Source organism: Nothoprocta perdicaria, unplaced genomic scaffold (assembly GCF_003342845.1).
Source record: "Nothoprocta perdicaria isolate Ctin4 unplaced genomic scaffold, notPer1 scaffold_449, whole genome shotgun sequence".
Taxonomy (NCBI): Eukaryota; Metazoa; Chordata; class Aves; order Tinamiformes; family Tinamidae; genus Nothoprocta; species Nothoprocta perdicaria.
The window spans coordinates 82,358-106,023 of NW_020455698.1; the positions used below are offsets into that span (position 1 = coordinate 82,358).

Here is a 23,666-nt window from a genome sequence, read left to right on the forward strand (position 1 = left end):
ACCGCTTCGCCTCTCCTGCCCTTGTGGTGCGGCTGCCGCGGAACTGTGGCCGCCCGGTCGGCGGGAGCGCTGCCCCTGCCGGCCAGGTGGCCTTGCTCCAGAAAGCCTCGAAGTGTGGCTCGGCAAGAGCCTCCATGTTGAATAAACCCCCAGAACGTCCAACAAACTCCTTCACGTGCGAGTACAAGTTGCTTTCTCAAACTACCACCTCTCCTCTGCTGGCGAAGGGGCACACAGAGGGGTTGAGGTGTGGTTACTCTTGTGCTTAAAACCATGTGGTTTTATTGTTAGTTTTGCTCCATGTCTTTTACCTCTCTAAGCCCATACGCCTTTTGAGACTGTTTTGTGCAATGCGTGAAGACTTGCTTTCAAACTGGTGTGGGCAAAACAAACAGTATTTCCAGGGATATTCCAACTTATTATTTTGGTCTATTTCTATGAATGAGTCTTAAAACGGGCCGAAAGTTTTATGTGATTACCTTTTTGCATTAGAAAATCAATTCGACATTTCCCATCTGGTGCTGTCTAGCCAGACTAAATTTCTGGGACTTGGACCCAAACAGGTGCGTTCTCCTCACAGGGCAGGTTATAGGCTGCCTATGAATTTGCTTTGAATTACCCACTTCTCCATGCCCTTCTGCCAGTAGAGTTGTCAGGCTGACTGCACAGTTCCGTGCTTTTCAACACCTTTCCAGGTGACTGTGGTCATGGATCAACATGTCCAGTGACTTACCATCTGCTTTGGGGAAGAATTGGTCATTTCACTTACATTAGGTTAAAATATGGATTGAACTCTTCTCAGACACAATGATCTGCACTTTTGTTCTAAGCTCTTGCACGATGGTTTTAAGCTTGTGACTCTTTACTGTGACTCCTGAGTAATTGGTGAGATCACAGTGGCTGGCTTGTAAATGTAGTTTATAGAAGAGAAACCTGAGAATTTCCAAGGGAGTTTAGAGACCATGACATGACTCCAAAATCCTGGTAAAACACATGATTCTGGAACCTCCAGCCTCTTCACAGAATCATAAAATGGTTAAGGTTGGAAGGGACCTCTAGGGATGATACAGTTCAACCTTCCTGTTCCAGCAGGGAAACCTAGAGCATGTGGCACAGGGCCGCATCCATCTACTTTTGCCCCATCTACTCACAAATAAACTGTAGACTCTCCCAATGTGTCCAAATGAACACTGCTCAAAGTGTTTGTTCTGACATGTTTTTCCAGAGTGACTGCATTGTCCCAAAACTATTCCAAATGCATATTGTTCTGAAATTGGGGAGAATTTAATATTCCCCATTAAGGTCCCTTCGATCTCAGAGTACAAAACAAACATACAAAGGAAAAAACCCAGCCACCCACAAAATCCCTATGTTTGTTTTTCCCTATTGTGCTCTGCAAGCCAGTTGTCCACAATTCATTCTTTTCATTTAGGTGTTATCTCTAAAAGGAATTTTTGGGTATGAAATCTATAGAATGCCTTTTTCTCGCACTTATTATTCAGCCTGATTTTCTCCTTTAGTGGGTAACTGTATGTTCTACCTGCACTTGACTGATTTCAAAGAGAATGGTGGATGTAGCAGCAATCCCTTTTCTCTAGCTGTGCAAGCATGCCTGGCCTAATAATTGTTCTGTTTGAATTAGCATCAAGTATGGTAATGCATTTTGCATATCATATTAAATCTTTGGTAATCAAGTTCATCCTGTTGTTATTAAATTGTGTAGGAATAACCAGAAGTCATGGAGATGATGCATGTTTTGCATCAGGAGTTTTGTCAGGAGAGACTGATTTATTTATTTTTTTCCTGGAATTAGGCCATGAAGATATCACTAGATGCTAAACATGTTCTGCATTGAGCTACTTTATGTTTGCAAAGTACCCATTTTAGTGGGTTTTTTTTTTTTTTTTTTTTGGTAGTACTGGTACTTGCATGAGCTACACTTGTAGACTTCATATTGTGGGTAATGTTTCTAACAAATCTGTTTACCTAATCTTTCAAAAGTGTCACAAAGCAGATTCCCAACATGCACATTAGATGTGGATAAGTGTTGATAGTGGAAAAGTATAATTAGCGTTCACAGCAGTCAATCTCCTCACTGAAGCTCTTTCCTTTTTTAAGGTGTTGCCAAACAAACAATTTCAAGTTCTTGGGGCCCTTTTCACAGAATCACAGAATGGTTTTGGCAGATATAGTCCCACAGATCCAAAATCAACTCTTGCTCGTGCAGGCTGGAGTTTCTTGTTGTTTTCCATGAATACCAGGAAAAGTAAGTTTGGATAACTTATTATCTTGCTGTGTCTTCTGTGAGCAACTTCTGCAGCTCCGTAGGGGCAGGCCATTGGCATTCCTTCCAGGAGCGTCCCTTCCCGTTCCTTTTGGTCACCTGCTCTGCTGCCCACCAAACTTGAAGAGCCCCTCTTTCAAAAATGTGTTGGGATTTTGGCCCCCATGTCTGTGTTTTGTTTTTTATTTCTTATTATTATTTAAGCAGAGATATTCTGACCTCTCTCCTTTGGGTCTTAGTTGCAAATGTGACAGAAAAACTGCTAGAAAACCCTAGTTTTACTAATTTTCTTGACTACCTAACTCCCTGTTCAGGCAAATAAAATCTTCTTGAAATGCCCTAAAAGTGACTTTTCAGATTCGTGTCCTATGTGCAGCCTTTATTTTTGACCAAAGCTTTAAACCTTTTGTATTTACTGAAAAATCCGCTGTGTGATGTCAAGTRGATTGCTAAACCTCTTGCTGCTCTTTCTTATTTTTAAGCTGGAAGACAAGTGTTGCCTTTTTCAATAGATGCCTCCTAGTTACTTCCCTGGCAAACATTTTATCTTTAACCAGGAGTCTTCTTGAGTCTCTGCTGGTTTGTCAAAAACAGACTGTGATTATTTCACTGTAGCTGATAAAGACAATATAAGGATTAATTTTTCAATAAAAGGATGTTAATTGATTAAGGAACACTGTGTCAAAAGCTACACTGGATTATCCTCCAGGGATAAGTTCAATACCAATGTAGTTGAAATATAGTTGTAAAATACTATACAATTCAATAAATAATTTATTGAAGCAATTTCATGTCGCAACATGTCTGGCATGATCACAGCAGTCACTTCTGGCTTTAATATGAATGAGTCCAGTTTCGGCTGATGTCTGCTCATCTCTGGATGAGGTTCAGGACCTGGGCCTCCAGGAGTGTGGGAGCTTCATCRGGACAGGACTTTCACTGGAGTTCAGCAGGAATGAAGTCAGCTCCACACCACCAAAACCACTTTTAAGATCTGGAAGAGCACAAAGTAAGTGGAGATGATCTGGGGATTAACACCAAATATTCAAGCTGACTCTGAGCCAAACTGCAAATGTAGAAATACTGGTTCGGCTCTGCATATATTCTGCTGCTTCACTTAGGTTTGCTGAGGGTACTGCTTTGTGTAGTTTTCTGGGAACAAGGATCTGTCCATTACACACCCAGGTTACTGCTCTGACCTCTGACTTAACAAGTTAACCTATCTTTTTTTTTTTTTTCCTTAAAGGAAGACAAGTTGGTGTTGGAACTGGTATTTTTTTAATACTTTCATCTACCCAAATATACACATTACTATTTATGTGGACCTGGAGAAGTTGAGTAACAGGAGGTGGTTATCTCATGGTTTAAAGTCCTCCTGTGACTTGGTTCAGCCCTGGAATTCTCTCTCCTGTCCTGAGTTGTGCTGCATGGGCATCTTGAAGCTGCTGGGAACAYTTCTACTTCCAGCTGCATGAGTAACTGCCATTCCTGTCACAGCTCTGGGACAATATCTAACCCACAGCAATCCCAACAATAGAGGACTGTAAGAATGATTGTGTCCTGTTTCTAAAAGCAGACACTGACATGTAGGGAGCAGTTATTAATAGTGCCAGTATATAGAGTTACTGTTCCAGCACAGCCTCCCAACCTCTAGCAGTTTGTGCCTTGGAAATTTCCTAAGCCAGGAGTGGTACTGCTGTATTTTATAGTCTTTTACAGTCAACTTTCCTTCCATTGATTTGTCCAGTGGCCTCCAAACCTCTTTGGCATATGCAGGCACCTATTTGCCTCCAACTGACTGTTTCAGCTGACTCTCCTAACACTGGAGTTGGAAGAGATGGTAGTTGGTTGATGCCCAGCCACCCCGTTCATGCCAACTGTGAGTCTGCAGGTGTCTGGGCGGACTTTCTTTGCCATGCCATGACAACTGAGTTTCAAGAGCTTCTGTTGAGGKCACATTCCCCAAAGCCTTTTGGAAATCCTAGAAACACACAGGATCTCCCTATCCCACATTTTTACTTCATTAATACCTCCAGCAGATGTGTAGGACATCAGTTTCCTGCACAACACCCCTGTGTCYTCTCTAGTTTGTCTCTTTTGTTTATCTACTCACTATGGTTGTTATTTTGGGGGTGTTGCTTTGGTTTTGCTAATTTGCTTCGTAATCTTTATTGTTTTTACAGGCTTTATGGTTTCCTTAAACACTGCTGTAAAAAGCCTGCTGACTTTGCATAGCCACCTACCAGATTTCTTCACCACAGGGGCTTTTACAAGAGACTTCATATTTAACCTTGCTGGTCTTTGGATTGTAAGATTTCAGGGGGAAAAAAAATAGCCTGGTCCAGAAGATTTGTTAGCATCCGTGTTAGCTATATGTTCTGGAAGGGAATGTGACTTGTGAGCGCGAGATGGAGCCCGCAGTTATCCGTATATTGAATAAAAACAACTGGCGACGCGAGCGAGGCGGCAGCCGCTTCCTGAGGCCGCTCGCGGCCTTCCCGCGGCGGCGGCTCCGCGCAGGCGCCGTGGGCGCCGCTCGCCGGCTCGCGACATGGCGGCGGCGGCGGCGGGGCTGCGCGCGCTGCGGCGGGCGGCGGGGCCGTGGGCGGCCCTGGGGCGCCGCGCGAGCTCCGTGCCCGCGCGCATCGAGGAGAAGCGCCGCGCCGCGCTGCTCGGCGGCGGCCCGCGCCGCATCGAGGCGCAGCACAGGCGGGTGAGCGGCGCCGGGGCCAGCGCAGGAGGCGCAGGGCCGCACGCTGGGGAAAAACAGTCCCCGGCGCGTCCCCTGCGTCACGGTGGCGGGCTGGAAAGCACCGTGTGAGGGGCAGCACGGCCGCAGGCTGCGACTTCCACATGCCTGTGCTGTTTAACCTCTAGGTTAGCGTGTTGTTAGACATGGAGATGTGTTGGCCGCGGCTGCTTCACCTCTCCTTCCATTGCTGCAAACTCGAGCTGGTCTTCTAAGAGATGAGAGCAGAGAGCTGAAAGGCCTGGAAATTAAGGAAATACACGTGGAAGGATTGGAAATGAGGAAAATACACATGGGAAGATTGTAAATCGTGGAAATACACGAGAGGATGGCAACTGTTGAATTTTTAGTCTTTCTGTGTTTGGGATTTAGTTGGTCCTGAGAGGAGTAGCAATACAGATTTCCTCTTCGTATTCACAGTTTCTTTGGGGTTTTTTTTTTTTCTATTTTGAGTAAGGGCCTCGTAATACAATCACAGTTGCAGGAGGCAAGGAAGTAGCAATAAGCCATTCCCATGAAGACATTCCATTTGCTTGCCAGCAGTCTCCTCCTCCCAGTCAAACAGTGTCTGGGAAGACGTGCATCCTCACAGAGTGACGTTTAGGACATTGGCACAKGAACATTTCTCCTTGTCTAGGGGCCTAAGGCACCATATGGCATATTTTATAAAAGTGCAGCCTGTGGCTTCTGTGTTTCCTGCGTGGCTTGACTTCCATGTACTCTTTAAGTCATAAGTTATGTAGAGCAGCTTGGTTGTGTTTTGCCCTCGCATTGAGGTAGGGGCCTGTCTGCAACAAGGGCAAGCCAAGTGCACGGGTTTTGTTCCACAATGAGATCCCTGATCTTTGTAGGAGGATGCTCAGCTGGTTGGTATTGGAAGACTAGGAGAAAAACAACTTTGCAATCATTTATTATTTTGTGGCATCATTAGTAGTTAGGAAGGAACATGCATTTCTAGTTCTGGAGTCTTATGATACTTTTGCCTATATGGGTGTCTGAAGGAAAGAGAACAAAAGGAACTTGTCAGTAAGCCCTCAGAGACCCTCATATTTCCCTTTTCTTCTCATCAACTGTGCTCTCAAATGTCAATGTGTGTGGTGGATACCCTGAACTATTGGTGAGGACTGACCGGGAAGGTTTCCATATTTAAGAAYCCAGCAAAGGCCTTAATAGCCGTGTTCAAACGTATAGCAAAAATAACTGTGGTGCTATTGAATCTGGTTGAAAAGATGTCTTTTAGAGATCCTGCGGCCACTTTCTCACAGGAGTGGTGCTCCAGTAGTCATCTGCATTTTCCAAGTGTGGCTGGTACTGGGTTTGTTTTTAAGGAGGATAATCACCACATGGGCTGTTTTCAGCTTTGGGGCATGCTGATGTTTAGTGGGGAAAAATACAGCAGAACAAGCAAAGGAATGTTTAATTAAACCATATTCACTGGTGGGGAGTAAATGGAACCAGAAGCACCTGATAACTCTGTTAATTGTTGCTTGCTTCCTTTTAGGGAAAGCTGACAGCACGAGAGCGAATTCTGCTGTTGTTGGACCCTGACAGTTTTGATGAATATGACATGTTCGTGGAACACAGATGTTCTGACTTCGGGATGGATGCTGATGAGAATAAGGTAATTTTGTTTCATAGGACTCTTGTTTCATTTTCCTTTGTCGTTCAGCTTGTCACATACACACTTTTTTTTTTTTTTTCCGGCTTTGCAAATTTTCTTCTGCTGCTCTTAACTTCCATTTGCTCGTTTGCATGGTTTGTTTCTTATCCATTGCCTTTTGGCTGATAACGTCTTCTCCAGCATTTAACGGGACACTGGAACCAGAGGTGCACTGCCTGCTGTATTCAGTGCTGAGGCTGGCTTTGAGAACCAGAGCTGTTAGAGTTGCTGTATGTATAGCCTTGGAAAAGTCCCCAAGGTGCTGTGACATTYCTGAGGATGATCACTTTGAGCATAAGCAGGCCTTGTAACAGTGGGCCCTGCACAACTTTCTCTCTCTCTCTCTCTCCCCCTCTCTCTCTCTTTTTTTTTCTATGCAAATCTGCAACAGTAAAAAGCATTTATATGCTGGAATTTCTTTCTACCAGTGCGGGAAAGTTGCTTTTCTGCGGCTTGAAAGATAGCCATGTTATTTCCTATGCTCCAAAGTGAGGCAATGTAGATAGGCATATTTTAGCATTCTCGGGCTCTCCTTTCTCTTCCAATTCTATCTACTGTCATTATTTAGAGGATGAAAAATGGGCCAGACTAAGTATTGTGGATGATTGTGTGATTTTTTTTTTTAATCTTTCCATTTTCTTTTCTTTATCAACACCTCAAGAAAAATTTGTATGATGTAACCATTTCTTTCAAAAGCATTAGTTGTTTCTAATAAAAGATGTCGTGTCTCTGAATATGCAATTTGCCTTAATTCAAGATGAGATGATTTTCTTTTTAAGGAGAATTTGCAARATTTGCTAATAGTTCACTGTAATACGTAACCACTAGTTGACRTTATCTCCAATTGTCTGTCTGGGGACAGAGGTAGCCTTTCTGGAGTCCTCACAGAGAACCAGTCGTTGCCTTGGCCTGATACTTAGCATAAGGTTTGTTTTCATCGATGTCATTTATACTTTGATTTTTTATTATTTTTAACTTTTTTTTTTTTTTTTTTTTTTTTTTTTTTTAAATGCAGTATTTTGGAGATAGTGTGGTGACCGGCCGGGGCCGGATTAATGGGAGACTGGCTTATGTTTTCAGTCAGGTATGTTTTTCCCTTGTTATCTTTTAAATATCATCAACTTGTCCTTTGAAATTCACCATGTTTCCTTACAACTGTATAGTAACTTACCTGTTTAGGTTAGAACTCTCCAARTAGTTGAAGAGATAGATAGTTGTGATAGACAGGATATAAGTGGATATATAGAGCATATATTTTAAACTAAAATAAAAATATTTTACAGGGAACACTGTAGGTAGAGATTTGTGTTGACTGGGTCTCAACACAGTGAAAGAAGAGCTTTCTTTAATATCACTGGTAACTGCCTATCTGTTCTGGGCCACAAAGTAGCCTTTGTTCAAACTGCTACCACAGCCAGAATGATTGTTGCTGTGTGATCTTGGAGGAAGTCACATACCCAGCTTTTTTTTTTATCTTGAGTACGTAGTTTTTCCAAGAAAAGACACTGTGTTATTACCCTGTGGGCCTGAACACAGGTAGTTGAGCTGGATGGTGGCATTGATTTCAGACCACACATCAAATCATCTTTTAAATGAAAGAATGTTAAACGTGCACCCTTGTGGTACACTGTCTTTCAGCATCTTATCTCCCTCCAAATCCAGCTATCACCTGAGATGTCTCCTGAGATATTAGCTAGCAATATTTTCTATCAGGATAAACTACTGGGATTCATTTAACTATTTGTTATTGAAATGCTTCTTTGCTCAATCTCTTTCTRTTCTTTTCTTTCAGGATTTTACAGTGTTTGGAGGCAGCTTATCTGGAGCTCATGCACAGAAGATCTGCAAGGTAATATTTCAGAGGAGAAAACAAATTTGTCAGTGTTTTTGTTTGTTTACTTTCTTGTTTGTTTTGCTTTTGGAGAAAATGATTTGTGACTGACTTTAAGCAGACTGATGCATATCACTGCAAGCTGAAAATGTGCATCTCCTGCTGTCAGTAAAGGTGTAAAAGCACAAATGCAGAAAGGTGCCCTTAGAAAACCTTCCATGCACAACAGGGTAATAYACATTTTATTTGACTTAAGTTGAAATGAACAGTGTTACATGAAAGTTTAWTTTCTGTAAAAAAGCAAATGGAATAGGTAAACAATCTGAAAAAAATTAAACAACTTTACAAYTTGAAGGTCACTTTGATCCTCTGGGCTTTTGTTATCGGGCACTTTTGGCTGTTTATTCTCATTTGTCAGTACATATGATTGGACAAAATGGTGTTTGAACCCCAGGGGCATGCAAGACAAGACTTTTTGCATGCCTGGCTGATCAATGGCATGAACTTGTGAAAATTCCTGATTTTTCTTACTCTGAAATCAGAGGAAAAACAAACAAAACAAAAAGGTATGTAGGGGACTTTCCTCCTAAGAATGCTACTTTTTGACATAGACTCCTAAGCAGTAAGGAGAYGAAAGACAAAAGAGTCCAAAGACTTTGGACTCGGCTTTGCCTAGTTTTGTTGTTGGGAAAGGGCATTTGTATTTTCCCTTTGCCAGTGAAGCTTTGCAATGTCTTTTTGCGCTGGGGATTGGTGTGCTGGTACTGAAAAGATTTAATCTGCATATAAGGCCCTGGAAGAGAACAAAATGTGTCAGGGAACTGATTTCAGTAACATATCCTTTCTGTACTAGGATAACGTCTCTTCTATGGAGAAATGTGAATGTTACCTGCACTGTTTCCTATTAAGGCCTTTGAAAATATCTTGCATAACATTCACATAAGCAAACAAGGCCTCCTGTGGCTCATGCAGCCTCAGTTTCCAAACCACATACAGGATTTTTAAATCTGGGAATGTATTTATATTGCAAATGCTCTCTATTTGCTGCGGTGCTGTTCCAACTTTCAAATGGACATCCTTGCACAAAGCATGAAGAATCACTGTTTTTCTTAAATGTCATGGATAAGACAGGGATAAAGCTACTTGGGAACCAGTTGGAGATGGTTGTCATGGTTCGTGTTCAGGAGGGAATTTTGGTACTGTTAGGATACTATTGATTTGATTGCAATTAAGTGTATCTGCTGTGTTTCCAGGCACTATAAAATTTGAGGATGATCCTGCAAGAACTCTGAAAGATGGGACTGAAGCTTTTAAAATCTCAATTAAGTTAAAGTGTGTCTGAAATAAAACATAATTTGGTAGCAGTGATTGAAAAGGCTAATTTAGGGCAACTGCAGAATTCAAGATGAGGGTCAACTGACAATATGTAGTTTTATAGAAAATGATATAGGAGTATATCAGATCTTATTTCTATATATTAATTATATTATCTTAACACAATATAGCCGTACTGTAGTGTTACAAAAATGGCCAACATTATACTGGGATATCTAATAAGCAGGAATATTTTTAAATAACATCGTAGGAGTTCGTTCCTTCCACTTAAGCCTCTGGCATATACTGCTTAGGGAGATTTCACCATCACCACTGCAATAAACTTTAAAGATCAGGTCGGACGTTTATGTGAGAATGATTTAAGCTCGAGTTAGAGCAGACGCAGATTGGTGCACAAACTCTGTGCGAGACAGCACTGAGTTTGGGGAACACGCTCTGAGTATGGGAGTGCACAGCTAGAATGGCACGTAAATATTAATGGGCAAGACAAGGAGTCAGTATGTGCCTCAATCGCAAGTCTGAAAGGGTCAGGACATGATACATAAGCTAGTGATTAGTGACTATAGTACAAGTAAAGGTAAACGTGAGTGCTACAGAAGCAGTTCCAATAATTTTAACATGCATGGCTTTTTTTTTCAAGGGAAYGTGTGGATATTTTGGGAGGCATATGGGGTGTTTTTTTGTCTTTTTGCTTTAGAGTTTTAGCTTACCTAAAATAATACTGAGCAGCTGTGTTTATCAYCAGATCATGGATCAAGCTGCCCTGGTTGGAGCACCTGTGATTGGGCTGAATGACTCAGGAGGAGCCCGTATCCAGGAGGGAGTGGAGTCGCTAGCTGGCTATGCAGATATATTTTTGGTAAGAAGGCAGCTGGATGAGTTGCACAAAGGTGGAAAAGTCTTCCACCTTCTTTCCCAATATATAAAGGAGTTCTTCTCTCTTGTTTGTTTTGGGGAATCCTTGTGACAATGCTACACAGCTTCAAAGATGCAGAGACTTTCTGAAAAACTAGACATCTGTGTGTTTTCTGTTGCAGAGAAATGTTCTGTGTTCTGGGGTGGTTCCTCAGATCTCCCTCATCATGGGTCCTTGTGCTGGTGGAGCTGTATATTCGCCTGCCTTAACTGATTTCACATTCATGGTGAAGGTAAGGATGGGGTATGTGCTGAGCTGCCGTTGGTAACATTGCTCAGTCACAATCAGATTCTGCATCAAGGTTTTATTTGGCAATGCTCTCCTGCTTCAGAACAGGCTTGGAATTTGCTGCAGGAATGTCATTGAAATTGAAATGTTACTRGTTATTAGTGCCATTAATTATCAGTGTCATTATTGATAGCAAGACTAAAATGGTCCTGTGCCATTGTTTTGCTTGTAAGACTAAGGAAATGAAGGATGTGGGTTTTTTGTTTTTCTTTTTTTTTTTTTTTGCATAGGCTGCTAATGGATATAGGAACTAATACAAAAATAGAAAATAAAAGATGAACAAGAATGCTTAAATATGCCTTTTAGTTAGATTAAATTAAAACAGCTTCAGTTTATTATTTCTGAAAAGATAAAGAATAGTTTTCTCAACCTGTGGCTAATTAATTTTTTGTAGATTTTCATTATAACACATTATTTTGATTCTTAAATCAAAAGGATTTTAAGAAATTCTTCCCTCTGTTCTACTGCTTTCCTATCCTAGGGAGAGTGCCTAGACACTGTCCCTTTTGCTTGAAAGCTTCTGATACTTGGATCTAGTATTTACTGTCCCTTCTCCCTCTCCAGGATACATCCTACCTATTCATCACTGGCCCCGATGTAGTTAAGTCTGTTACCAATGAAGATGTCACACAAGAGCAGCTTGGGGGTGCGAAGACTCACACTGCTATATCTGGTGAGAGCTGGTTAGGTGATTTAATGTACAACTTGCTCTCTGAAATAAATGCGAAGTTGTTCTAACTAAGCAGCTGGTTACGTAAATAGTAAATACAGATGTTTATACCGGTAGGTGTTACTTGAGGCTGAGGGATAAAATTSTACTTCAGGACAGGATCTTATTGTGCCTAGACTCCCTTAACAGCCCGTTTTGGTAATGGGAGACCACATGGGTGTGCGGGAGAGTTGTGGGATTTTGAAAGGAAAGTAGGAGGTCCATGTACCATTGTGGAATTGGAAAGATTGGAGGAGTGCAGGCCTCAGCAAGGCATGCTTGGGTTTGGTTTGATTGTCTTGAGGAAATTCCCGTAGTTTGAAAGCTTCTTAACAATCTGCTGTTTGCCTATGGCATGATCGATTGAACTTCTTAGCCATAAGCAATGTGACAAGGCGAGATAAAACTATTCCCTTGCCCCCTCAGCAAGTCTTGATGACACATAACTTATCTGGGGGCTAAAACTGGCTGTGGGACTTCAAATTCTGTGTGAGCAGGACTGATGATGAAGCAAAAACGCATACACACGCACTGCTCGGATCCAGCCTCTGTAAGTGGGGTGGTGTTCTGGAAGGCTAGTACCCAGATCGGTTTGTGACAGCTGATAAACCTGTTCATATTATTTTCAATATGAAACCATCAATGCAGACTTGCTAAGAAGGATGGTTGATGCAGCCAAGCATTTTCCGAATATTTTCAGAGGTCAAGTCTGGTGGTTTAAAATTCCTCGCTTTTAATACCTGGCTTTAAAAAATTCTGTTAAAGAATTCTGTTATGACTTCTTTGTGCCATTACTGATACATACTTGAAGATGAATTGAAAATRAATTGCAAAATACTTTGACTAATTGTTTACCTGTTTCTTTGCAGGAGTTGCACATAGAGCCTTTGAGAATGATATAGATGCTTTACTTAATCTSCGGGAGTTCTTTAATTATTTACCTCTTAGCAACCGCGATCCAGCCCCAGTTTGTGAATGTCATGATTCCAGGTAAGTGGAGGCAGGCTGAGACCTGTGATCTCTCATCAGTGAATTTCATGGCTTCCCTGTCACAAGGAGTATAAAGAAAGGAGTGTTTTGTGCTTAGGCTCTTGGCTCATGAATTCTGTGTTGCKGTATGAGAGTCTGGGAATTGTTTCTGCATGCAGGTACACAGACATGTTAGATTTGCTTATTTTTTTTTTTTTCTATCATCTGAAAGCATGTCTGTTATGCTGGCTGTGTATAGAATATAGGGAGAAGTAATTCTGTTTTGATGGGCTGTCACAGCCCCTTAAAGGAAATAAATGAAGCAGCAAATAGCGCAGAGGACAAAAGTGGGGAGAAATTGCTCTGTTTTGTAGAATATTTGGCTAAGTTTTGTCATTAAGGTTAGAGGTGGGGAAGTGACAAGGAGGAAAACAAGAAGTTTTATATATTAGGTAGCAGTCTGTCAGCCTTGCTTATATGGTTAACACTTCGTATATATTTCTTTTGACTGTTAAGTACAGAAACTGCCTTTTTTTGTTGTTTTTGTTTTGTCTTTCTGGGTAAGTCCTTGATGGTGTTGAAAAATATCATGTTTGGATGGTTGGAGGTTTTAATTTCCATGACTTAGACTCTGAAAAGGTTCCTTCTAGTACAAAGTTGGCTAACTGCAAATATGCTCTCTACTTTTCAAGTGTCTAGTTCACCACATCTATTTTGTTGTGTGTTATGATTTAACTTTCTGTGTCTCTAAATGTATAAAAACATTATTTCCTCCAAAGCCCAAAGTGGAGGAAGTAAGTGTTGATCCTTTGTAACCTAGGTACATTTTCATTTTTGTACTAAATGAAAAGTAATATTGATWTGGGTGATTGTTCCTCAAGACTGTTGTAGTCTTCAGATGGCTTCTTTGATGAACATCAGATCTTATCTGATAAATGAGATCTGTAAAAAACACAATTCTGTGCCTTTTAACCCCCCCCGCCTCCAGTAGAACATTTCAGATGTCCTTCATTATATGTGATGATTTGAAGGAGATTTTCGAACTTGTGATATCCTGGCTAATATGTTCATTTTGCTGGTGGTTTTCACTTCAATGCTTTATAATTTCCCTCAATATAGAATGCTGAATTTATGGCAGCTGTACTTGATGCTTCCTTTTTTCTTATCGTTTGGGTTACCTGAGAGTATAATCCATAAGCAACAGAACTTAATACATAGTATGCTTACTTTACCCAAGAAGTAGTTCTGGAAACTCTTGTAGGCGGGTTTAATATGTTAAAAATCAGTTGCTTTCATCCAATTAAGATTTCATTATATGATTTTATGAAAATATTTGCATAAGATACTCTAATCAGTCATGTGAAAAAAATACTTGTAGTATTATTGCTAGAGTTCCACAAAACATTCATAGTATTCGTGACTCAGTATTTTGGGGGAGCAGTACAAATGTGATACCCTCCAAAGCCTTTCCAGGGATGACTCATAAAAATGTACATTCCTGTCCCCTGCYAGGGCACTGYAGAMGAATCTGAAGACCTGGTGAATGCTGCCTTACACTTGAATATCCTTAATGAAGCCAGCAGGTTCTYRTGATAGAGAGAGCCTGAGTTGCAAACACRGAGGCAGCATTTTTGTTGAAGTTTCAAGTTATGCACTAAGAGCATCACTGTTGAGTAAAGCAGAATAGAGGTCAAGAGTCTTTAAACACAACCACTCAACTGACAAAGTTTGAAGGAGTCCTATCTTTGCCACCTAYAAACTCATAACTTCCCACCTACGGGAAACACAAATGGAAAGATTTTTTACAGTGAAATCCCCTTAAATCACAACTGTTTGACATCTTACAGCCTGAGGCTTTTATATAAGCAGAGAAAGCATCAGAGCTATGTATAGCTGTCCTGCTTAAGCCACCTCACACTTCCTACCAAATTTTACCAAATCCTCCCCTAGCCCCAAACATATCTCCAGTGCCCTCTGCAGACTGCCATTTGTAGTTTCCACCCCACTCTCATACTTAGCACCTGTGATTTTAGGCCCTGCTATGCTGAGAAAGAAATTGGTATTTGTAGGATACGTTTTCATAGGCAGAAATACCTCAAAAAGAGGTGCCTCCTTCAGGAAAAGATTAGTCTGGCTCATCCCCCTTTGACTCAAGAAGCAGCTCAGAAACAACAGAGAGTTGTAACAGCTGAGGTTSAATGCAAAGGTGAAGGTGGACTATTTTTTGGCTTTCTGCTGTTTTTTTCAAAGTCTCAGCCAGGTGGAACTGTGTACTCACATTCTTTGTCTTCGTATTAATCTGATCGGTAAATACTGTCACTTCACCTTTATTTTCTGCAGTGATCGTTTGGTTCCTGAGCTGGAGACAGTTGTCCCAATGGAATCTACTAAAGCCTATGATATGCTGGATATCATACATGCTGTAAGTCTGCTAGTTTGAGCACTGCTGAGGAAAATTAAATAACTATAAATAGTGAAAACAAACCAATATAACAACAGCAAAGATTTTTTTTTTTTAGTGAGCTTATTTTCACAAGTTACTTTTTTCCTCTGTGTTGTGACCACAAGGGACATCAAAAACTACAAAAATAACATATTAGCAAATGAAAAGAATCTTGTGATTGGTACTCAGACTTCATCTCCTCATGCTCAATGCATAATAACTGATCAGATGGAAGATGTTCTAATTCACTTTCCTCTTTAGGGAGGTCAAAAAAAATCCTTTGATACATTCACAAATTACTCATTGTGTATTTACTCAAAGAGACATTTTTAGGCAAGTTTGTTCCCTTGAGTGAGACAGATATCTTGAGGGAGTGGAAGGGAGGAACTTGTAAAATTGCAAAAATCCCTATATTGTAATATATAAGTAATGCGGTGGGGTGTTTTGTTTGTTTTTATTTATTCTTTTTTACTAAAGCAGCTTGACTTGATTAGCAATGATAATTCCATTGCTTAACTTGGAATACTCTTTTTTTTTTTTTGCAATTGTAACAACTTGCTACATTTTAAAAGTTTGTGAGACTAAAATGGTTATAAAACAATTGTAATGGGTGAAACTCTTGCAGCCTCCTGTAGAGCTCCTTAGCAGTGTGAATTCTGAGCATTTGCCTTTTATTTGATTGACTTTCCCCACACACGCATTCAGCTARTGCTTTTTCAGCTTGCAGCTGGCTGCAGATGGATTCCTTTTAGAGAAGGAAAAGCTCCAATATGTTTTTTGATCTGGAGATTCTTATGAAGTTCAGTATTATCTTTTCCAAGTCAAAAGATCTTTTTTTTTTTTTAAAAGCAAAGTGGGAGAAAGGAATCCCCCAAAGGCTTTGAGACAGCTTAAGGTAGGAAATAAAACTGTTTTAACCAGTACTTGCATTTTTTGCCTCATTCTCTCACATGATTGCAACCTGCAGCCTGCACAGGCAAAGTTGTCACAATCACTTGACAGCAAAGAGTTAGATCAGAAAACACCACACAGCCGTGTATAGGTGTCGCTACTGCTCCACGTGTAATTATGGTCTTTTTTTGAACGTGTGAATTTTGATACTTCTTGCAACACCAGTGGGTGTCACTTTAGAGAGCACGCGCTGGAGCTACAGGGAGAATTGCTGCTACGAAAGCTTCTCTGTTCTAGTTGGGTACCTTTGACGCTGTGTGTATTCCCTTTACCATGCATAGAGGGATTTCTCCATCCTTTGCAGCTTAACAGCTGTTTACAGATCATCTGCCACATGCTGTGCTCTGTTAGTAAAATCCTCTGTGCTCTGTTAGTAAAATCCTCTGTGTTTACCAAGAATTGCTAAATATGTTGTGTAATGGAAAGTTTCCAAGTTCCAAGAAGCATTATTTTTCGTATCAGTTTAAAATTTTGCTCTAAAAAGTGGAATCTGACAGTACTTAAGTTGCAAGAAAGCATGCTGGCGAGACAATTTCATGGAGATGTTCTCTGGAACACTTAAGCTGCATTTTTGTTAATAAATGGTGCACTAGTTAGTTATTTCTTGAAATAAAGACCACAAAGAACAGAAGTTGTTTTCTTTTATGTTTTTTGAATTCTACAAATTCTGAAAGATTAAAAAAAAAAAAAAGCATAGCTGGTTTGTATTTGTTATGTGCATATGTCTTCATAAGGGCTCTACCTAACTCTTCCTCTTGCAGATTGTTGATGAAAGGGAATTCTTTGAGATCATGCCTTTCTACGCCAGAAACATTGTTGTTGGATTTGCCAGGATGAATGGAAGAACTGTTGGGATAGTGGGCAATCAACCCAAAGTGGCATCAGGTTGGGCTCTAGGATTGTGCTGTGAAACTTGTTTACAAATACTGTTTTTGCTTCCTGTTTAGTCAACTGCTTCCAGCTCAAAGCATAGGTTCTGCTTCGAATGACCCTCTACTCATTCTCAGTGTTTTCCTCCCACTTCTGTTAAATCTCAGTGTCATGCAGCTGCATTGTGACTGCTCTGTTGTAAAAACACCAGAGAAAAGGTGAATTCCTGTATTCGATCAGTGAGTGGTTTGGCTCATCAGTAACAAAATGATTCCTATATTCAGCCCAAGAGAAGTGGTAGCAATATGTAACCTATTGGGCAGAAGACCATCACTTGTGCTGGCAGCAGTCTGAACTTAATTGGATTAAGGATAATATGGAAACTGCATACTCTCAACCACAATAATATACACCAAAATGCCTCAAACAGTAGCTTTAAGGCTACTTGCTGCAGCTAGAGAATTGCTGAGCTTTCAAGCATACAAGTGTAGGGTTCTCAGACCTCAAATAACTTAGGTTTGACGGTACAAGCCTGTAGCTATAACTCAGATCACCATTTATGACTGCTGAAGGATTTTTTTGCCTTCTCTGCTTCTTAGATAATTTCTTAGTTTTTACACTCATTGCAAGTTTCTGGTTTGCTGTGTTCTGTGCCTTTTAGTATGACAAATTAGTTTAGGAAAAATCAGATGCTCCAGTATGCTGTGTTTATTCTTTTGATAATCTTGCCAAGAAAAGACCTAGCCAGTCAGCAGGCTTTACTGTTAGTCTTCAATTTTAGCAAAGATTTCTGATTTTTCAGATATATGTTCTTATGTGCCTTTTGTATAGGTTTAATATAGAAAATATAGTTTAGTAGAATGTAGCAAAATGCTACAAGGCTCTGAAACAGAACAGAAACATGTRGTAGCATATTTGGCCAGGAGTGCTAGTCTGTCTTAGCATATTAGTAGAACATTGAGGGTTTTTTTTTTAAGGGAGAGTTCTAGTGCTTCAGTCTGAACTGACCTGAAAAATATCAGTAAAGAGAAAGTTATAGAAAAAAAAAAWTAAATTACATGATTTTCCAATGCTTTTTGAAACAAACTGTACTATATATACAGTAGTCACCACTAAAAGATGTTGAAATCTTTTTTTTTTTTTATTATATTATTGCAGATTATATTGCAGAAAAAAATAAGTGCTTTTTGACTGTATCTGGTACTCCAATCTTAGGACTAAAAGAGCAGACCTTCAGGACAGATCTTCCCCAACATTAACTGTAGTTGTTTTTTAATACGGGGTTTGTTTGTTTTTTAAAAGAGAATACAGCTATACTACAGAACGTGATTTTTTTTTTTGATGTTGCTTGAATTATTGCCATTAGAAGAGCATTGGAATTGTTACCACCTAACTGTTTTTTTTTTTTTAATTTTTAGGGTGCTTAGACATAAATTCTTCTGTGAAAGGAGCCCGCTTTGTTCGGTTCTGTGATGCTTTCAACATACCTCTGATTACTTTTGTGGATGTTCCTGGCTTTTTGCCAGGTATGTACTGCTGTTGTATTTCATTTCGTTGGAAAGAGGTGCCAGTTGAACAGAGTAAAAGCACATTTTTTAAAAAACTACCTACAAAGACTATTTACTGTTCTTACCTAAATAAGCCAGATTTTCATCTCAGAATAAATCCTCTTCTAAGAGTAAACAAGTAGATAAATGGGAGACAAATAAAATCAGCACTACAGAAAGAGAGGAATATGAGCCTCTGTAGTGCTCCTATAATGTTGTGTTTTATGGTGTTTTGAAAGATTAGTATGTTATCATTAGGCATTTCACTTTAAATAATATATTCTGATTGTGGTTGCTATTTCCTTTCCCAGTTTAGGAGAGAAAAATTTGCCGCACTAGCTCACAAAGTTGTGTGAAACACCTAACAACAGTAGTAAACAAATGCTTTAAATAGCCACCAGGTTAAGAGGAGTGTGTGGAGATCACATTTAAGCATGTCAGAGCCTGAAGCTGAGTAAAATTGCACAAAATTTCATGAAATTTCAAAATTTCATGAAAAATTAGTCAAGCCAGCAAACAGACTACCAAATTATTAAAAAAAAAAGAAATCCCAACCTCATATAGGTAACTTTTACTTAAAAAAATCTCCCATTAAAATAAGTTTTCCATTAAAAAGGTCATTGGTTCAGCTATTCTCATTTTTGCATCTAATGATGTCTGGTTTTGCCCATCTTTGGATATTTTGTGTTTGGGAATGTTGTAAATTTTTGTTTTTTTATCTGTTATCTRCTTTTTTTTTTTTTTTTTTTTTAATCATCACCTGGTGGTTTGCCCCATTCCTGCCATGATTCCTGCTGTGAAGGCAAGTGTGAGCACTGTCTTTTTCCATCTCTCTGAAGAATTTTTCCTGTTTACTGCACTAGTGGTACTACGTAGTGCCACATAAAAGAACTGGCGCCAAGAAAGTCCAAGATGAAGGCTCTTTTGATTTTATTTATTTGTTTATTTATTGAGATTTAGAGGTTAGCACGATTCTGGGCATTATTAGTGTTGCTGCTGGTAGTGGATGATGACAATTGCCCAACTGGATTTTTTTTTTTTTTTTTTTTTCGTAAATTCACCAGTGTGAAACAGCTATTTCTGTGACTTGCAGGAACATCTCAAGAGTATGGTGGAATTATACGTCACGGTGCAAAACTACTCTTTGCCTTTGCAGAAGCAACTGTGCCTAAAATTACTATCATCACCAGGAAGGTAAGTTGGAAAAACTCATGCTGTTCCTGTAGAGGTCCTGTTTGCACTTGTAGCAATTTTAGTTATGTGAATCTTCGTCTTTCACTTCTTTTTTTCCTTCTCTCATTGTCGCATCTCTGTTTGTCCCATTTGTACCTCTTGGTCTGAAGTTACAAGAGCCACTTCTATTGTCAGAATGTTATTATAGCTCCTTTGTTCCTCTTGTACTCTGCACTCTGAAATACCACATTTCTGCTCTTTGCTTTCCCCTTTGAATGCAATTCAGTCTAGTAGTTGCCTTCATTCGTGCAACTTGTCTCACTGAGGACATGCCACCTGCATAGATATGCTGTTTTTGTGATCCTCTTTCYGTAGCCATGCCATTTCAGGCTCCTTCTTTGAAAAGCAATGCTGATTCTATCTTTCTTCTGCTTTGCCTCCAGCTTCAATGTTCTTGTGCTTTCTCTTCTTCCATATGCTTCTCCTATACTGTCCTCAGTTGGCATCCTTTCTTTTTGCTGCTGTAAGTTCTGTGGACCCCTGGGTCCACAAAAAGCTTAGTTAAACATCTCTGCTTTTTCTGTGCTGGTCAGTCCCTCCTGCTTTTCTTTCTGATAGATTTCCTCACTCAGCACGTTCATTTTGGGTTTTGGTTTCAGTGGCCTAGTCGTAGAAGGTTGTTATTGTGTTGTTTTGGTAATTCCAAATGATTTTGACCAGAGACGTGGAAATGTCTTGTAATGTATGTCTATGAAAGCCAAGAATATAAAGTACTGGTGTGTCAGCTATGCTGTAGGGCTGGATTGTCAAGGATCCATCTTTCAAGGTTAGCAAATGGAGACACTCATGTTCTCTTACTGCAAACAATTTAGCCCCAGTTGCTTGTCTCTGGAATGGGAGAAGCTGCAGGAGGAATGTAGGCTGTTGCTGCTAGGACATCACTCTCCATCAGTCCTGTTTTTTGTTTCAGGCCTATGGAGGTGCCTATGATGTGATGAGCTCAAAGCATCTGCGAGGGGATGCAAATTATGCCTGGCCTACTGCAGAGGTGGCAGTGATGGGCGCAAAGGTAAACCTAGACACATTCTCACACTGTTGTGCAGCCACCGTCTCTAAGGTAGCACAGAAGAAGCCTAACAAAATGAAGACAACTAGTATTTTCCTCTGAAGGAACCTACCTGAATGAACATGTTTTTATACCGTGGTGGAAGGGAGCAAGCAAATTGGATAGCTTTCCTCTATCACTCACCTTTCAGCTATGTGTGTCTTTCTAGGGTGCTGTCCAGATCATTTTTAGAGGAAAACAGACGGATGCAGAAGCAGAATATGTGAATAAGTTTGCAAACCCCTTTCCTGCAGCCATGAGAGGTACGGTTTTTGAGTTTGCCWTTGCACACAGTTAAATTTCTAACTGCCAAATATATATTTTGCTAGTGAATAGAGTATTGCAATGTGACACTTAAGAGGGTAGCATTTTACCATAATATGTGCACATGCAGGAAAATACAGCTAGACAAATAACAACTGTGAAATGCTTCAGATAGCAAGAGATAAAGGGAGTTCACTGAAAAGTATATTTTCAGTTTTTTGCAGCCGGGAGATGCCTCTCAAAAGTCACATATTTCCTTAGAGGTGCTTTGTCAGTCTTCTTGCCAGTTCCAGGTGCAGAGCAATGACCTTCAAAAAGGATCAGAGTCTGTTTCAGTTTAGGGACTTCCTGGAGGGATCCTCTCCCCCGTTTTCCAGTGGTTTTTATTTCTAGCTTTAAAATGTAATTATGTTGCAAAAAGCAGTTCTGCAGAATTTGTAATCTGCTCTCTACTCATTTCCAGTTACGATGGCATAGTCTATTGCTGTTTTTTGTACTACTTCATCTAAATCCTAGTAATGATGCCACAGAGCTAGGAAGACTTAGTCAAGCTATTTTTGACCACAGCAGATAACTACAGTATTGTTCCTTCCTTTTTTTTTGCAGTAGACCATTACTGCTCTTTGAAACAGAATAAAACAGATTCCTGCAAATGCAATGTTAAAGGTGTGGAGTTGTTGGTTCAAAGAGAAAGCCTTGAAATCAAACTAATAGATCGGAAAGATATTATGGTTAAAACTTTGCAGTAGCAGGTGCAGTACTCGGGGACCAGAAGTCCTTTCCTTGCTTTTCAGCTCATCTTTGTTAAATTAAAAAAAAAAAAGTCCCTAATTAAAAACTATTGAAATAGCAGTATTTCTTTCTTGCTATTTTAAATGCTTTGCTCAAGCTCACTTAGAACTTGTGAACCGCATTCAGAGTATTGTTTTGGTGGTTTTCAAACTGCAATCCCAACCTAAATCCGGAAGGATGGGAGACAAACTCTTTGTGTGTGCTTGTTTCTTCCACAGGGTTTGTTGATGACATCATCCAACCTTCCACCACCCGCAAGCGTATCTGCCATGACCTAGATGTGCTGGCTAGTAAGGCACAGTCCACTCCCTGGAAGAAACACGCTAATATCCCGCTCTGAGAATGAGAAGCAGCCTGGCTGTGCTGTTGGATGTGGCAGTGTCTGAGTACTCTCTGTTTCAGCAGCATTTCTATTTCATGTGAGAAATATTTCTTTTCATTTTGATTTTGCTAATGATCATCAATAAATCATAATACATTTATCTCATTTAATCTGGGATCCTACCAGTTCATCTCTATAAACACCACAACTGGCAATGCCTGCTGCACTGATTGCTCAAGTTGAAATGCTCCTTCAGCTTGCAAGGTGGCTCACACAAGTATGCAGCAACTTCTCACCTCTAAAGGGGTCAAGACCTTTGTGAATTAAAATTTAGCCCCAGACCGATCTCTGGAGTTCAGCACCACTTCCTGCACTGCAGGACCACAGCTTCACCATGAAGAAAACGTTGGGCTTGAATCCCTGGTGTACCTTGATTTGAGCTTTGCAGGTCTCAGACTAATCTGTTCTGTTCTTCTGCTTATCTCCTCTGAGTTACAACTTTTAAACGATGTTTGAAGCAACTCTGGCTCTCAAGCTGGTATCTAGATAACGATGCTGCAGGTACAGGAGGTATAAAAGGAGATGAAGCCCAACCTACAATGTGCCAAACATGGAAAAAAGTTCAAATGTGATGTGAAAATTCTTCTCCCTGACTGTGGTGCACCCAATTAACTTGGGAACTAGTCTTTTCTTGTGATTCTTTGCCAGACTTGCAAGGAGCAATTACAGTAGAGGTTGCCTCTGATCAGCTCTGGTCCCTGTGCAAATTACAAGCTGCAGTATAACTACAGCCTTAGAAGCCAGGGAGTAATGGCTACCAGCACRTTTAGTACTACTGCAAACAACTACCAAAAAAGTGAAGTCCTGTACTGATCCAGGTACTTCAGTAATTAATTGCACTATGGTATAAGACAGAGAAATACCATACCTATGTACCACAGCTGCTTCTGTGCACTTCTGAAGCRTGTCTGGAGCAGAAGAAAAAGAGAAGGTGGAGGCTTCCAGGTAGCATTTCTTCCCAGGTAGCTGCAGCTGAAGCACTACAGCTCCAGCTGACTCACAGCATCACAGGCTTCTAGGATAGCTAGATGCAATGGACTCAGGTTACAGTCTGGCTGCAAACCCATTTTAAGGTAGGTGTATGAATGTTCCTGGTCGCATTTCAGCAGCCCAGCTCCCGGAGCACGGCTGCCTACACTCACCGTCTCAAGGACACACGCTGGAAAGCTGCTCTGGCCACGCTGCTCAGACCTCTTTTGAATTCCAGTCACCTACAGAAAAAATAAATTTAGAATAAAAAAAAATCATTTCAACAAACAGTAATACCTAAACTTAGAAGCTCCTTCTTGTGTTCTCTTTTGCATTGAGATGAAGATAACTTACAAATGCTGGAGATGGCTCTGCGTCTCAGGAGSGGTCCTTAACGTCTCTCCCAGTTCCTCACCTGCTGGATCTTGT

General features: G+C 40.3%; 2 protein-coding genes across 2 annotated transcripts in view; one reads left to right on the forward strand and one right to left on the reverse strand.

Annotated features, from left to right (window-relative positions):
• Positions 1-32, reverse strand: part of MSL2 (MSL complex subunit 2) — a 13,405-nt gene extending 13,373 nt beyond the window's left edge. The window contains exon 1 of the mRNA XM_026046551.1: positions 3-32. The gene's annotated coding sequence lies outside the window, so the exon portion shown is untranslated. The remainder of the gene's footprint in view (positions 1-2) is intronic.
• Positions 33-4,917: 4,885 nt separating this feature from the next.
• Positions 4,918-22,370, forward strand: PCCB (propionyl-CoA carboxylase subunit beta). The gene is made up of 15 exons (XM_026046545.1): positions 4,918-4,997; positions 6,535-6,654; positions 7,709-7,777; positions 8,486-8,542; positions 10,605-10,718; positions 10,897-11,007; positions 11,628-11,736; positions 12,642-12,762; positions 15,082-15,163; positions 16,897-17,020; positions 18,424-18,531; positions 19,646-19,746; positions 20,696-20,794; positions 21,000-21,093; positions 22,105-22,370. The coding sequence occupies exons 2-15, from the start codon at positions 6,601-6,603 to the stop codon at positions 22,224-22,226; spliced, it is 1,365 nt and encodes a 454-aa protein (XP_025902330.1). The 5' UTR covers positions 4,918-4,997; positions 6,535-6,600; the 3' UTR covers positions 22,227-22,370.
• Positions 22,371-23,666: the final 1,296 nt, after the last annotated feature.